Raw genomic sequence first — 17167 nt, 5'->3', positions numbered from 1 at the left:
TCACCCAGGGTCTTGTTTACGAGTGAGGGCGGGAGATCGACAGGCGGATCGGTGCAGCGTCTGCAGTGATGCGGACTCTGTATCGGTCTGTGGTGGTGAAGGAGCTGAGTCAGGTCACGAGCTGTGGGTCGTGGCCGAAAGAACAAGATCCTGGGTACAAGCGGTTGAAATGAGTTTCCTCCGTAGGGTGTCCGAGCTCTCCCTTAGAGATAGGGTGAGAAGCTCGGTTATCCGGGAGAGACTCAGATTCGAGCCGCTGCTCCTCCGTGTGGAGAGGAGCCAGTTGAGGTGGCTCGGGCATCTGGTTCGGATGCCTCCTGGACGCCCCCCTGGACCGGTATTCCGGGTATGTCCCACCGGCGGGAGGCTGGAGAGACTATGTCTCTCGGCTGGCATGGGAACGCCTTGGGATCCCGCCGGAGGAGCTGGCTGAAGTGGCTGGGGACACGGAAGTCTGGGCTTCCCTCCTAAAGCTGCTGCCCCCGCGAGCGGTAGTCAACACAGTGACTACTTGTCATGCTTTAAATAGGCCGACTGAATGCGTAGAAGTTTGGAGACATCTGAGAACATCCCCATGGTCAAACATTTTCACTCTTTTCTAAGGGGTACTATCATTTTTCAGTTTTAAGTTTAAAAAAAATTATTTTGTTGAGCCACAATTTTGAAGTAATATCTGATTTTCATAGGTTAATTTTCATAAAATTTGTATTTATTATTACTATTATTGTCATTATTCTTTGTATTATTTTTTTCTTTTGTTATTTTTTTCTTTCCTTTATACAGACGTACCAGCAATTTTGTCGACGTATTTATTGCCTATTACACTGTGTTATGTCCTTACAACCTGCAAATTTAAATTCAAGTTGACAATTATAGTTATAATGATGACAATAATATATTTTTTTCATTTAAATCTGGTCGTAGATCAAACCTGCACATTTAATTAAAATCGGACAAACTGAAATTACTGATAATAATTGTAGTAACAGTAATCCATACTATTATTTATAGATCTGATCATTCAAACTGCAATTTTAATTCAAAATAGATAATAATAATTATTATTATTATTATTATTATTATTACAATTGTTTTTTTTAAATATATTGTTCCCTCGCTATATTTAATGGATTTCTTTCTTTCTTTTTTTACAGTAATGTAGGCTACCTATTTTTTTCTTTTATCATTGAGTGTTTGAAGTTTTGAACATTTCGAGTAGTTAAACGAGTTAAATGTGAGAAAATATAAATGCCTCTGTGACAAAAATGTATAAAGTGCGTGGTGAGCATTTAAAACATTTATAAAAACGACTTTCTTTTTTTTTTTGCTTTGTGAATGTCTTCCGCTGTTCGTCTTCATGCTTTTCCGTGTTGTGTGAAACAAAATGAGTTGCCTCGTGTATGAAATGTGCTACATAAATAAAGTTGCCTTGCCCGCCTCGACAGTAACATGCACAATTAATTATTAATTCAAACAAACCCACGCTGAAAAATGAAGGTTGAAACTCTCCGTGTTGCGGTTTCAGGCTTCCTGTGCGAGACCCCGGGCCTTCCCGTGGAATTGGGGGAGCTGCTGAGCGAGGTGAGGAGTCTGCGGGCCCAGTTGCAGAGCAGCGTCCAGGAGAACAGCGCCCTCAAACAGCTGGAGCTCCACAAGCAGCTGGAGCAGAAGCTGGGCGGCAGCTCCCCTCGCACGCCGTCCCTGTCGGCGGCCTTCAGCGCCAGCCCTCAGAGAGAGAACTTCTACAAGCGACAGCTGCTCCACGGTAACATCGCCATTGCATGGACAGAAAACCCCCGCCCATTCCAAGGAGACACTTAGGGACTGAGGCCTGTTGCAATTTAGCAAATAAACACAAGGAATTTAAAAAAAAAAATGGTGTCTTTAAAAATAACTTACAGACGATGCTTCAACACATTATTTCTTGAGTAAACAAGGGAATTAGCCTATGCTAAACGGTTAGCAATCGCGATTAGCATTAGCGCGCTAGCTACTGTTGGAAATCATTTCTCTGATTTCTGCGTGTTCAAATAAAATTCAAAGTTGAAGTCTTGTGGAGAAGTTTTGCTAGCTTTATTTCAGATTCTGAAAGCCACTTGGAGTTACTGCTCAATCATGCAGCTCACCCACAAATGTGTTCTTCTCAAAGTTCATGCATGCATATATACACAAAACGTTCCCACCCCCTTCATTGACAAAGAAGTACCTTTTGCCCCTCCAGGCATTTCCTGTCAAGACAAGAGTCTTAAAGTCTACACACCCCCTATCCTTATCTCTTCCTCAAGGATGTGGGCAAACACCTTGCCCCCGCCACCTCCCTGCACCAGGGACCCCCCATAAAACCCCACACAGAGCACAGCCCCCGAGGAAGAAACTGTGCCCCCCCTTTGATCTTGTCCTGTCAGCAGAGTGAAATACAATCAGGCCATCTCCCATTGAGTTCTTTCAGTCCTTAACAGATGTGAGGTAAATTATTGGCTTCCTAGATAAACTATTGAACTCTGTAGCAGCTTCGCACCAGAGATTCCAGCATATCTGCCCTGTAGATTCCTCAGATTAAGTCAGACACCTCACTTCCTTAGGGGGAAAAACAGACCACATTCTAACTAATATATGGGAACAGTTTTACATATCTAACTAAAATCAAAAACACTTTGAAGAATATATATTGAAACAGAAAAACAATGTTAATAATCCAACACTACTTAAGATAACTACTATTTAGTTCACACATACATCATTAAAGCGACATTAAACAGCAACAACAATCGTGTCTTAAAAGTCACTTACAGATGATGCTTCAACGTTATTCCATGAGTAAACAAAAGTAGAGCTAGCCGTTAGCTACATGAGGTCAATAACTTCCTGTTCCTGTCTTCTTCTGGGCACGTTTAGTGCATGACTGCCCTCTAATGGTTAAGTTGTGAACACCTAAAACCGAGTGGCAGGTTATATTTTGGAAAAGTTGCAGCTCGAGTGCTTTTTAGGACGTTTTGAACTAACTTTTCCAGCGTTTTGGGGAAGCTGAATGTGCTGTAATAAGTACTAAGTCAGTGAGCGTTTTATAAGCCATTTGGCCACTAGATGGTGCACTAACAGAAGAAATCAGTTCACAGCATTCCAATACTGCGTGAGTCTGTAAAAAAAAGAAGAAAAAAAAGTCAGTATATAAAACACGGACAGCCCAGACATGGTTCCAGCGGAGTTTTGAGGCAGAACATTTAATTCGACCTATTTTTAAATTCGACTTGTCCGACTTTGTTGACTTTTTTCCCCAACCCTAGTAGTTTTGAAAGTCTTCTTGTTTGGGTCTGCAGTAGCAAACATTTATTTTATATGGAAGTAAATTGAATTATGCGCTTGGTGATGGAAAATACCACAAGCTATCCTAGTCTAAAAATAAACCATTTCCCGCTTGTCTTACAACAAAACCCATCAAACTAAATGGCTTTATAATGACGAGGCGGGGGTTCGCTGTCAGCGTGTGTGTGAGGCTTGGGTGCGATGTGTGTCCAAGCCTGGTTTGTGTATGTGTGCCCCGCAGACCCGGCCCCTTCTCCACCCGTCAGGGACATTGGTCTCTTTAACTGCGGATCTCCCTGTCCCCCCTACTCGGACCTGGATGACAGCCATAGCACGGCCAACGGTGTGACTTTAACCGCACTGCATGGCTGTGGCTTCACATGTACACAGTTTGGGTTCGAATGTGCCTGTCAGCGCTTTGCCTTAATACTACCGACCTCAATAAGCTTGAATTTTGAAGAAATATCCTCCTATTTGCTTTCAACCACCGCAGACCCTCTTGATCCTCACGCCGAGCTGGAAGGTGACGCTCCGGATGGCTCGTTCGCCAACCGTTATGGCCGCCACGCCGTCGGTCACGTGGATGACTTTAACGCTCTGCAGCAGCAAGTCCTTGAAGGTCGCAGCATCGTGCAGCGCATGGAGGCAGCGTTGCACCCGTGCCTGAGTTCCCCTTCGCCGTTGGGAGCCACCCAGAAACACAGCAGCGAGATGGTGAGGGCTTCAATACGACCTTTTCCGACCTTTACTGAACCAAGGAACGCATTTAAGACGAATATCCTGGCACACCATCAAAGTCAAATGTCACAAAAAGTAAATATGCTAAAATCAGAAATAGGGCTGGGCAAAAATAAATAAAATTAAAAAAAAATATTTAAAAAATTAAAATAAATATATATATAGAATTTACCATGATATTGATTGATATTGAAATCATGACTAGCAAACACAATTATTCATTGATTTCAAAATCAACGTTAACTTAAAAGAACAACCAGAAATAAATCAAAACGAGATTCCTGCTGTGAACGCTTTGGCCTCTTAGGGGCAGTGTGGTGCACAAATGGAGGTACGTACATGAAGATAAAAGAGTAGAAGAAGAAAGCCGTGAACTTTATTTATCTAACATGTTTAATAATAATAATAATAAATTCATGCCCCGCGAGTTTGGTTATATGACCTGTCTGTATGTGTTCTTACAGCGTTTGTGTGAGAATATTTGATATTTGAAGGTAAATGGCTAATGCTAGTTTTTGCTAGCCAGTCAATAGGGGTTTCCATTGCTAGCATTAAGCTAGCAAAGTACATAAACCAAATCAGTTCTTGTATTTAAATGTACAATGTGTGGAATTATTTTTGTTGTGTGTTTAATTTTAAAGAAAATTCAGCAACTTGCAAACATGCACTGCAACTGTTCGGCACATTAATCGTTTCTTTTCAAAGATAATGTTTTTTAATTGATTTTTTGATTATGTTTTGAAGTCATAATCATCATTTAATTGGTCTTCCAATCACGAGACATTGCTGGCATAGATTGATAGATTATTCATGAATATTTTTTGTGGTGACAGTTGTTGGAATTCATATCAATTCAGTTAATCATTATGGTTATTACTATTATGATTGCTAGTCTCAATAATAATGATTTAAATGAAGTAAATAGGGTTTTTTATATTGATTTTTAAATAATGTTTTGTGCTATTTAAATGTAAATAAATTCAATTGTATATTTATATCATATTGTTAGTACTTAAAAAAAGTTATTCAAAATGTAAAATCAAGTAATAAATGATTTAAGTATTGGGCTATATAGGACTGTAAATTAAAGCGAGAGCAAACTAGAGTCATAAGAAAGACAGAAAATTTGAAATTCATTTATTTTACAGATTAAAGACATGGGGAGAATGTTTTTCTTTTTTTTCAAATGACTACCCACTGAATTTCTAGGAATCATGATGTTTGATTGATTTGATTGATTTATATCAGGGACAGTCCATATTAAACATCATAAATTAATTTAAACAATTTCTATTAGTTTAATATTTTTTTCCACTTTTGTTAACAAGAGTATGAAAACCTTGAAAAAAATTTGGGGGGTACATTTAGAACAGATAAAAAAATTGTGATTAATCGTGAGTTAACTAGTGAAGTCATGCGATTAATTACGATTAATAAAAAAAAAAATCACCTGACACCCCAAAATTTTAATAATCTTTACTTTAAAAAAATATAAAATAATTGTAATTATTTTTTGCCAATTTTTAATAATCTTTTTCTTCTTCTTTTTTTTAAAGAAAAGATTATAAAAAATTAGGGGCGTCCGGCGATTACCATTTTTAATCATAATTTATCGCATGACTTCACTAGTTAACTCAAGATTAATCACAAATTTTATATCTGTTCTAAATGTACAATATTTTTTTTCTAGGTTTTCATGCTCTTGTTAACAAAAGTGGGAAAATGTTAAACTAATAGAAATAGTTCAAATGAATGTATGACGTCTATAGCCGTCAATGGCAGTCAATGATTTAATAAACATTTCAGTAAATATGCCAGAATTAGCTAGAAGGCAATTAAGTAATTTTTTAATTTGGATCAAAAAGTGAAATAGTTGGTTGGATAACAAAATGATGCTGTATTTAAAAAAGGAAATATTTCAGTCTGCGTAATGTAGTGAATCTATATAATGTATGATTTTCAGTTCTGGAATTGAACTACTGAAATAAATTCCGTTTTTCCACAAGTACAAGCGACTTTTGAGTTCAAATATTGTCTTTTCGATGATATTGGAGCTGGTATCCTGACTTTTTTTTTTTTTATGCAGTTCTTGGATTACGGCAATGCAAAGAACGTCCTGTCCAACACCAAAACCCTGAGGCAGATTTTGGAGGAGGCGGCGTCTCTGCTGAAGATGTTTTGGAGGGCGGCGCTGCCCAGCACTGACGCTTCCATCTCCAACCTGAAGAAGGTTTGCAGCGTGACGGAAAATTGGTGACTCGACGCATCGATCCAACGTTTCACGTGCTGCCCTTTTTCCCGCGCTTCGGCCACAGGAGCGGTCGATGCAAGAGGAGATCTTGTCGCTCAAGCTCCGCGTGTCTGAGCAGGAGGAGGTTCTGAAGGGGACCGTTCAGAGACTGAGGAGCGCCAGCCGCACCAAGGAGAGCATGGAGCATTTCATCGTCAACCAGCGTAAGTCGCACTTGAAGAGAAGACGTGACCAAATTGAGCACGGGTGGGAGAGAGGTCAATTTCAAACGCATCCAAATTTGGATTTGAAAACAACACAGTAGGTCATTGGTTACACCGAATAAATATTTAAAAAAAAAAACAAGGCAGAGGCTTTATTCCTAAAAAGTACATTCGATAAAATTGTAAGCAACTGTAACTAACGTAAGGCACAGTTTGAACATTAACACTGCGCTTAAAAAATGTAAATAAGTACAGTAATGCCTTATATCCATTGTCTGAAATCTTCAGTGTTACATATTAAAATTTCTACCTTGTTAAATCGTTATAATTATACATAAGAATATATTTAAATAGAATTTGAGTCCATTTCATTTTTTAGAAATGTGTATCAAACTGGTAGTGCTGTACATTAATCAGTACTAGGACTGAAATATTTTTTTTATATTCAAATGGAAATTCGCCCCCCCCCCCCCCCCCTCCCCCCTCGTTATTGCCCTTGCGATTTAAAATGTGATTAATTTTATTTAAATTATTTTATACTGTCTTGTCTTTGTCTGTGTGTGCCTTTATTTGTTTTTTGTTTTTTTGTTTTTTTTTTCTTTTCTTTTTTAAGAGCTCAGTATTGTTCATTCGGAAATGTCATCATCATTGCTCTTTTTTTTCTTCTTTTTTTTTTAATATATATATATATATTTATTTATTTATTTTATTTTTTTGTGTGTGTGGGTGAGTATGTGTATGTGCGTGCGTGCGTGTATTTGTTAGCTCACCAGAAAACCTATTAGAAAAAATCTCATACCGTTCACCTAAACCGAACGTGTGCCTTTATTTGGAACGCTGTTCATGTTGTACCTGATTTGGCCACTTAGTGGCAGTGTGGTTCCACGCGGTCTAATGCACTGTTAAGTTGTAGCCACATTAGAGAGTAGAAGGAAAAAGCCACGATCAAGTTATTCCAATAAAAGTTTTTTTTTCCAGCATGGAGCCGTTCTTTTGAGTTATAAAAGTGCTGCGAGTAGCGCGCTAATTAGCAATAGCGAGTCAGACTGAAGTAGATCATTACAATTCCTTGCGCATCTATAGATTGAAACAAAAATCATTGTCAATCAAAGCATTTCGAATCGAAAATTGTTCATAATCGAAAATCGATTCAGAATCGAATCGCAGGCCCAAAAATCGGAATTGAATCGTGAGACATTCAAAGATTCCAATCCCTAGTCAAGACTTGGTTTTAGAGTTTAGGTTTGAATTGGTTTATGGTTGAGGTTAGGGGAAGGAATAGGGCTAGGCAATCATTTTTTATGATTAGGGGAGGGGCTAGAAAATGTATTATGAGAATGAGATGGTCCCACAAAGATAGTTGAACAAACGTGTGTGTGTGTCTCTTATTACTTCCACTTAATATGTAAGCTTATGGACTTCACTTCTTAACTTCTTAACCACTGACCTTGGAAGCAGTATATGAAAAAAATTAATAGATGAATAAAGCCTACCTTTACTGAAATGAAGGATTTTTTTTTTTTTTTTGCACCCAATAAGTAGCTTTAACTCAAAAAGGTTGTTGACCCCCGCACTAGTGACACCAGTGCCACACTTTAGAGAATCGCTGCAATGTAACAGAAGAATGAACCATATTTGGTAACATAGTAGAAACATGTGATTTCTCCGAGCCAATCATAAAACGGGTACTGGCACTCGCAAGGCACCGTTGGAATTCAATTATAATACAAATGTGGTTTTGTCTGATTGCTCCTTAAAGTTTTACTGAAAACTATTTATAGTTTTGGAGTCATTCTGTCTGAAACAAGATGGCTTCCTTCCTTGGTGGAGGTAATAACTCCTCTTTTCACCTTGTTTTTGCAGTGTCGAGGACTCGTGATGTTTTGAAGAAAGCAAGGACAAACTTGGAGGTAAAAAAAAAAAAAGATGTCAACATTTTTTATTTTTAACTGTTATGTGAGTCGTCCTCGGGTGAAAAAAATTATTTTGCATCAGGATTTTCTCCCCTCTTCTCATTCCTCTCACCTGTGATTCCATCACTTGTTGTCTGTATTGTCTCTGCGCGTGAACCCCTGCAGAAGAACGAGCAGAGACTTTCCTCTCTAAGCTCCTCCTCTTCCTCCCCCTGTGCCGGTAATTGTCTCTCGCCGGAACAGGCCGATGCAGATTTTTCCTCTTGTGCGTTTGTTGTTTGCAATCACGTCAATGTCGGCGCGTCGCCATTTCAAAATTGGCAACCTCGCCCCCCCCCCCCCCCCCCCCCGTCTAACGGCAGCAACTGACAGCATTCGCATATACATAATCCTCCATTTTTCTTCTTCTTCGTTAACATCTGTCGACCGTGGGTGTGCGAAGACCTTTGAGACACTTTTTGTGATTAAATTAACTTGACTTGACACTCACCAATTTCGACAATTTAGAGTCTAAAATCACAAAGCTGCTGACCAAAAAAAAAAAAAAAAAACTCAAATCAATACACGCTCATAAATTCACAACTGCATGGACAAGCACAGCAAATGTGTTGTTGTTGTTGTTGTTGTTGTTGTTGTTACGTAGCATGACACTCACGAATCTTCAGCACATCATCTGCATCCGCCTACGATTAACCAGAACTATTTTTCGGCGTAATCTTTTGGACACGGAGCCCCAATCATGACATGGGAGGAATCAGTTCATTCGTGGCCACAATATAGACGCTAACGTGCACAACATGCTAACGCGTGACCTACCAGATAGGTACAGTATAACGTGCGTACGAAGCACTTTTTGTGCGGGTAAAGTTATTAACTACTTAGGCCGCACCAGCTAGCTAGCAACGAGCTTCAGCTGCGCTACTCGTGTGGCTAAACCGCGTTGCGAAGTCTCTCCTAAGTCAGTAATCATCGCCTCTATGGCAGCAAAAAAAAAAATCTTACAAGTATCGTCATGAATATGGAGGACCAAAATAAAAAAGTAAATAAATGCAGAATAAAAAGAGATAACAAATATAATTCAAAAATTAACTTGTTCACTGCCATTGACGGCTATAGACGTCAAAAATTCATTTGAACTTTTTCTATTAGTTAAAAAAAAATCCCACTTTTGTTAACAAGAGTATGAAAACCTAGAAAAATATATATTGTACATTTAGAAAATATATAAAATGTGATTAGTCATGAGTTAACTATTGAAGTCATGCGATTAATTACAATAAAAAAAAATTTCGTCTGACGCCTCTAATTTTTTAATAATATTCTTTTTTGTTTAATTACTTATTTATTTAAACTCAAGATTAATCACAATCTGTTCTAAGTGTACAATACTTTTTTTTTGATTTTCATACTCTTGTTAACAAAAGTGGAAAAAAATGTGAAACTAATATAGTTCAAATGAATTTTTTACGTCTATAGCCGTCAATGGCAGTGAATGAGTTAAATACAAGAAAAATATATAAATTGAAATGGAAACAACAAAATATATATACATAAAAAAAATACAATATTATTGCATTATATTGTTTATTTCCATTTATATTATTTTTAGTTTATGTTTAGGAAAGACGTCAAGCTGTAGCTAATTGCTAAGCTAACCTACGATTCACGTCATCGTGAAACAACGGAATTAAGTGCGTGTGTGATTAGAGTACACTTTTCACAGACGTCTGGCTCTCACTGTGATAAAGTGGAGAGGATCATCTTTGAACAGTAAAACAAAACAAAAAAAGCAGGCAATTTAGTAAGTGTCTTACTCACTTCGCTACACCGCTAAACAAGACCAAAACCAGAAATGGATTACGTTAAAGAGGAAGTCAACCCTAAAATAAATTATTTAACAATAAAATGTTATATGTAACCTCAACATGACATTCTGATTTAAAATTACATTTGTGGAATATGAGTTAAGCGGCAAAATCCATCCGTTTTCAATCCATCTCAGGGGGCGGCCATTTTGCCACTTGCTGTCGACTGAAGATGACATCACAGTTGCTCAGGTCTCAGTTAACAACCAATCACAGCTCAGCTTCAGAAAACAGATGAGCTGTGATTGGTCATTGCCTGAGCCCTGAGCAACTGTGATGTCGTCTTCAGTCGACAGCAAGTGGCAAAATGGCCGCCCCCTGAGATGGATAAAAACGGCTGGATTTTGCTGCATCACTCATATTCCACAAATGTAATATTCATCAGAATGTCATGTTTAGACGAGTGAGGTCACATATCATATATTATTGTCAAGTAATGTTTAAGGTTGACTTCCACTTTGAAAGTATTAATACAGTATAAACTATTTAGTAATGTTATTTGTCTGTCTTTTGACTTTTTCGGTCTGCACAGCAAATGTTCTGAAAATTACATTTATTCCTAAAAGTTCATACAACGCATTCAGAACTACATTTACAATTGTCTGACTAAATGATACCTGAAACAAAATCAAAAATAGGAAGTGCAATCGTGATTGTGGCCACAATCGTATTTATTTTTTGTCTCCTCTGCATCATGTCTGGGGCTGCTTATAAACAGACTTACAGTATATATGATAAGGGCAGAGGTGAAATCCAGGTCCTGAAAGTAAAAAGCTTGCCACAATTTGGCTTTAGCCGTTGATGCTAGCTAGCTAGCTCCAATGGTGCGTTTACCTGCTAGGGAGCTCGCTAGCTAGCATCGACGGCTAAAGCCAAACTGTGGCAGGCTTTTTACTTTCTGGAACTGGATTTGCCACCTCTGATTCCCCTGATGCTAGCTAGCTAGCTAGAAACCCTGCCACAGTTTGGCTTTAGCCCGTGATGTTAGCTACATAGCTAGCTAGCTCCTGGGGCTAAAGCCAAACTGTGGGCAGGCTTTTTACTCTCTGGAACTGGATTTGCCACCTCTGAATGGACTGTCATTTGGCTCGTGGCGGCTGAAGCCAGAGGGCAGCCATCTTACGTTGCCACTGCAATGAAATGTACATGTAGTGCTTGTCAGAGACTTCTTGGTACAACCGTTAGCCACACACTGAAACCATAAACACTGCGGAGAGATCAATGTATTCAGTTAGGCAGGCTTAGCGAGTGGCAACCTAAGATGGCCGCCGTTGGCGAGTAAGCTGCATTGTTAGACCTATATATATAAATCTATGTGCTCATGTTGTCCAATTTCATTCGCAACCTTCTCTCCTGCAAGCAGCTGAGGAGCCAGGAGGGGGCGCCAGAGAGCAACCTGCTCACGTCCCTCGCCTGAGGACGGCGGCCAATCAGCACCCCGCGGCCAGGAAGCGCACCAGCCGATGCTTGCTGTAGACCATCCGACAACCAGCCTCAATGCTACCACCTGAGACCTCCATATTGAAAATAGCCAAGACGCCCCCCCCCAACCCCCCCCCCCTTTTAATTCACCTCCGTCTCCAAGCAGGCCTTAGCAGACTCCCCAAAAGTTCATGTTGTTCTTTGAGTGTAACTGTCAGCAGTGTGTATGACAGAAGGTGTGTGAATCGTGTCCCTGGTGGTTTGAGTGACAAGCCGGATGGGTGCGGCTTGAAGACGCCCCCCCCCCAACCCCCCCCCCCCCCAACAGAGCGGAGCGTCTTCTTCCGAGAGCCTGTGGAGGGAAAAAGATGTTTTGTGCACGTCAAACAAAAAAAAAAAAAAGAGGTTTGTGAGAGGAACTCTGCGCGCATATACAAACACCTTTACAAAAGTTTTGGGTCACTTAGTAATGTCGATATTTTTAAAAGAAACGCTGGACTACGGCTCGTTGTACTTTTTTAGTTTTACACGCCTGACGCTCGTTGGAGGAATCCAAAGTGTACGTCTTTTGCATCTCATCTCAGTTAAAGTCAAAACGCGCGGCGCTCGTGGGTGGAACGAAACTGGCTGGAAGCCAATGCGTGGCAATTATTTTTTGTTACGCTCCCCCGAAGAAGAAGAAAAAAAAGTAGAAGTTATATATATATATATATATATATATATCAATAGTTAACTCATAATTAATCGTAAATTTTATATCTGTTCTAAATGTACAATAAAAATGTACAATACAATATTTATTTTCTAAGTTTTCATACTCTTGTTAACATAAAAGTGGACAAAAATAATAATAATAGAAATATGGCTGCATCTTTTAGTCACTGGTGCAGTCATTTCATAACCATTCATGAAATTGAGTTAAAATTAAAAAGATGTATTGTAAAAAAAATTAATGTGATATTGATTTGTGTTGAGGTCATTTTTCCTGCCACTAGATGGCATCATTGCATTTGTAAGACGTTGGTGACAGCTCAGTGCATTTTTCTTTTCATATTAGCTATTTCATTTTTAACATAAAGTAACTTTTTGAAATTCTGCACATTTTAAAATTTGTAAACTTGACCCCAGTCTGATCTGAACATATATATATATATATATAAATATATATATGTATGCATAAAACATGACAAGAAGTGATTTTTATTTTTATTTTTTTGAAAAATCACAAACTTTTGTAAAAAAAAAGCTCTTGGTTAGAATTCAAAAGTTATTTCTAAGCGACCCACAAACTTTGGAACGCTTGTGTGTAAATGTGCGTATGGTGTGTGAGAGGTCAAGGAAAGTTCACTCAAAGAAAAACAACCCTTCCTTCATCCCATCAATCCCCAGAATTCGTTTCAATCTTGAAATCAAAACTCGCTGACGCTGGCAATCCGTGAGTCGAGCTAGCGGAGGAATGTCGGCCCGGCGGATGTTTTTGTGACTATCTTGAATCTTTGACGAGTCGGACACCAGCAAAGTGGCTCAACGTTTTGTCACCTTTTTTTTGGTTCTTCGAGTGGCGAGATTTTAGCATTTGTGTAACGCGCATGTTTGCTGAATTGTGAGGTTGAAGTGCCGCAAAAAAGAAGAAGCTGACGCGCGAGCATGTGCAATAATAATAATGCAGTGACGCGAATGAATCTTATCCACTGGAGTGTCGCATGATCATGATTGAAAAAAAAAATCAATCAAATCCATCAATTATCGGACGGGTCAGCATTGCCATGACTTGCCAAAGTTTGTACTTGAACTTGCCTTAAGCATGTGAATGAGCAATTAGCCAAATTAGCCAATCGGGATGCGGAAAAGCTTCCACGCAGAAGCAACGTGGAGCTGCTTGGTTTCGTTTTTCCCGCTTGTGCACTTTTGGACCAACAAAATGAAAGGAAAAGTTGCATTTTCTTCCAAAAAGGGCCTGACGCCATTTCTTTTGTGTCTTTCTCTATTTTCTCTACTTTGACATTCTCGCGGCTCGCGGTCACGTTCGAGACGACGCAAACTTTGGCAGGCTACCGGCGGGATCATTTGTTGTGTACGTTTTTTGCTTGGTTTGACGCTTTGTACATGTGCCATCCGTGCTGTAAATAATGTGCTTTTTTTTTTTTTTATGTGCGTGAGCGTGCGCGCTTGAATCAACGTGCATTTTCTTTGCGCAAAGTTGGAACGTTTGGGGTAACTGTGCAATAACTGGGTAACTTTTTTCAATCGATGTTAAACATTGTATTTCAAAGTGTGTTCTTGCCACGTATTATTTATATGCAGCCACTTTGTGTTGTGCGCGATAAAGAATCACTTTGCCTTTACGATGCCACTGAAGACAATTTTGTTCTTGACTTTAAATTGAAAGCTTCATTAGTCTCAAAACACTCATTTTTGTGTGTGTTTTCCTTGCTAGAGCATTAAAAAAAAAAAAAGCCTTATTCTTGTTCGAGGGAGGGAATCAATGCAGTGGGAACCATGTTTTGTTGCGTTCTGGATGTATATACTGCAGCGCTCTTCAACGGGCGCAAGCTTTTAAATGTGGCTGGAAAGACGCTTCGATTTTAGATTTGCATAAGCAAAAAAACAGAAAAAGCCGATGTAGGACTCGTGCGGATCCCGTCTCTGATGACAGTTTCAAGTGTGTTGTGTTGCCAAAAAGTATTTATTGAAAGATTTTTGGAAAAGAACCAATAAAATGTAAAAAAATTAATAAAAGGCCAGAGTGTCTTTCTTTTGTGTGTTTTAAATTAAAAATTAAAAATGTATCCATCCATATATATCCAATTGCGGACCACCGTCCATTTTCTAGTGGCCCTGACTAGACAACTACTAAATAAATGGGCTTTATAGATTTTTTTTTTTTATGGATAAGCAAAGAAACTACTTAGGACTCGAAAAGTAAAAATTTTCCTTATAATGCCTCATGAAGATAATTCATTAAAGATAAAAAAAATAATAATAATAATAGTGTTTTTCTCCACTTACTGCAGTTGCCATCTTTGTCGAGGTCTGATTTGCGACCTTTTTTTTTTTATTGCTTTATTTAACAAATTGAAATCAAAAGCCAAACATTATCACAGCACACGACAATCTCACAATAACAGTAAAGGAAATAAAATGAAAAAAATATGACAGGGGTCTTAAACTAAGAAATATTAAAAAGACCAAAATGACAACACAAAATTGAAGGTCTTGATAGTCTTCTTATTTTTGGAAGTACAGATGGACTGTAAATATAAACCCATCTCTTTCAAAAACAGGAAAAAAAATAGGTTTCGACTTTACACATTTACATGAATATAGAACTTAGCAAGATCAATTAAAAGATTAATCAAATAATATTATTTTTCAAATGAATTGTCATAGTTCAAAAATCCAAACAAAACATTCGGTAAGGAAAGCTCAAAATTACAAAAGATATTGTCTGATTTGCGACCTTATCTGGAGGCGTGCGGGTGCGATATGGAGGTAAATTTGGTGCAAAACTAACTTGTGCAAAAAATGTGTACCTGTAGAAAAAAGTCTAAATTTGTATCTGTAAAAGTCGTGATTTGTATCTGTAAAAAAAATGTGTGCCTGTAAAAAAAAAAATTGTGTCTGTAAAAGAAATGTGTACCTGTAAAAAAAAAAATTGTGTCTGTAAAATAAATTTGTACCTGTAAAAAGAAAAATGTGTATGTGTAAAACAAATTTGTATCTGTAAAAACAAATTTGTACCTGTAAAAGTCATGATTTGTATCTGTACAAAAAAAAATTTGTACCTGTACAAAAACTATAAATTTGTATCTGTAAAAGTTGTGATTTGTACCTGTAGAAATGACAACTTGTAGTCAAAGAAGTCGCCACTAGGAGTCACAAGTGGGTTTTCTGCTGCTGTCCAGTGACGTGAGTTTTGCCCCATTTATCTCGCTACAAAAGGTGCAAAACTGATTCGTACTTGTAGAGCGCCGTGATTTGTACTTGTAAAGAAGGGGGCGGGCTCTGGTGTAATGAAGGGTTGTTTTGACCAATCAAGTGAGAAGGATTTGAGCGGATTGGAGCGCAACCTCATTGGTTTAGCGAACGACGGTGGCGGGACTCGCGGAAGGATACAAGCAGGACACATCGTTGCCAACCAACATACATATTAAGAATACTTCAGTCGACTGAAGTATTCTTCCTCAACATACATATTAAGAATACTGAAGTATTCTTCCTCAACATACATATTAAGAATACTGAAGTATTCTTCCTCAACATACATATTAAGAAGTATTCTTAATATGTATGTTGGTTGGCGACGATGTGTCCTGCTTGTATCCTTCCGCGAGTCCCGCCACCGTCGTTCGCTAAACCAATGAGGTTGCGCTCCAATCCGCTCAAATCCTTCTCACTTGATTGGTCAAAACAACCCTTCATTGCACCAGAGCCCGCCCCCTTCTTTACAAGTACAAATCAGGCGCTCTACAAGTACAAATTAGTTTTGCTACATTTGTAGCGCAACAATTGGGGCAAAACTCACGTCACAGTACAGCAGCAGAAAACCCACTTGTGACTCCTAGTGGCGACTTCTTTGACTACAAGTTGTCATTTCTACAGGTACAAATCGCAACTTTTACAGATACAAATTTATACTTTTAATACAGGTACGAATTTTTTTTTGTACAGATACAAATCATGACTTTTACAGGTACAAATTTGTTTTTACAGATACAAATTTGTTTTACACATACACATTTTTTTTTTACAGGTACAAATTTCTTTTACAGACACAATTTTTTTTTTTACAGCCACACATTTTTTTTACAGATACAAATCACGACTTTTACAGATACAAATTTAGACTTTTTTCTACAGGTACACATTTTTTGCACAAGTTAGTTTTGCACCAAATTTACCTCCATAGTGCGAGTGTTTGGGACGCGGCCTGTGTGTCGCAGCAGTGGCCGGAAATGGCGTCGGCGTGTGACACAACAAAGACACACCTCCCCCAGTGGCTGAGGGCACTCATTGGTTGACACGAAAAAGGGCAGGATTACACTACACGACACCAAGGGAGACACACAAGGAAAAACAGAACCCAAACATGACAATGTCGAGAGAAAAAAAAGGTCGTGGAAAAAAATCCAAAGGCACCCGCGAATGTACGGAGCACCTCCGGGAGAATTCACCCGCTCTGACTGGAAACGAGCAGCGCTTCGTCTCCACTACCTCAACGTGAGTATTCGGCATCGCTCGGCTTCGCTCGGCTTCGCTCGGCATCGCTCGGCTTCACTCGGCTTCACTCGGCTTCACTCGGCTTCACTCGGCTACCCGATCAAGGTACGTTCGACTTTGCTCGGTTTGCTCGGATGTTCAAACTCTGAGAATGAGGTCAAACGGGCTCTTTGCACAAATCCACTACTTCCTGAACTTCATTGATTGGACAAACTGATTAATCCAGGCGTGTCTGGCCTTTGTCGTCGTGGT

The 17167-nt window shown here is 38.9% G+C and overlaps 1 protein-coding gene across 10 annotated transcripts in view; it reads left to right on the top strand.

Moving 5' to 3' along the window:
• Positions 1 to 14377, top strand: part of LOC147180270 (myomegalin) — a 72920-nt gene extending 58543 nt beyond the window's left edge. For 5 of the 10 annotated variants that reach the window (XM_086071282.1, XM_086071229.1, XM_086071275.1 and 2 more), the window contains 8 exons: positions 1526 to 1765; positions 3545 to 3712; positions 3797 to 4017; positions 6128 to 6271; positions 6357 to 6495; positions 8359 to 8405; positions 8574 to 8628; positions 11637 to 14377. In XM_086071282.1, the coding sequence (XP_085927408.1) occupies positions 1526 to 1765; positions 3545 to 3712; positions 3797 to 4017; positions 6128 to 6271; positions 6357 to 6495; positions 8359 to 8405; positions 8574 to 8628; positions 11637 to 11749 (1127 nt within the window). In that variant the 3' untranslated portion in view covers positions 11750 to 14377. The remainder of the gene's footprint in view (positions 1 to 1525; positions 1766 to 3544; positions 3713 to 3796; positions 4018 to 6127; positions 6272 to 6356; positions 6496 to 8358; positions 8406 to 8573; positions 8629 to 11636) is intronic. The other 5 variants (XM_086071242.1, XM_086071221.1, XM_086071235.1 and 2 more) reach the window with 4 other exon arrangements.
• Positions 14378 to 17167: the final 2790 nt, after the last annotated feature.

This window comes from Leptonotus elevatus, chromosome 1 (genome assembly GCF_054856555.1).
Source record: "Leptonotus elevatus isolate MCC_2025b chromosome 1, RoL_Lele_1.0, whole genome shotgun sequence".
NCBI lineage: Eukaryota > Metazoa > Chordata > Actinopteri > Syngnathiformes > Syngnathidae > Leptonotus > Leptonotus elevatus.
This window is presented reverse-complemented; position numbering and strand designations above follow the sequence as displayed.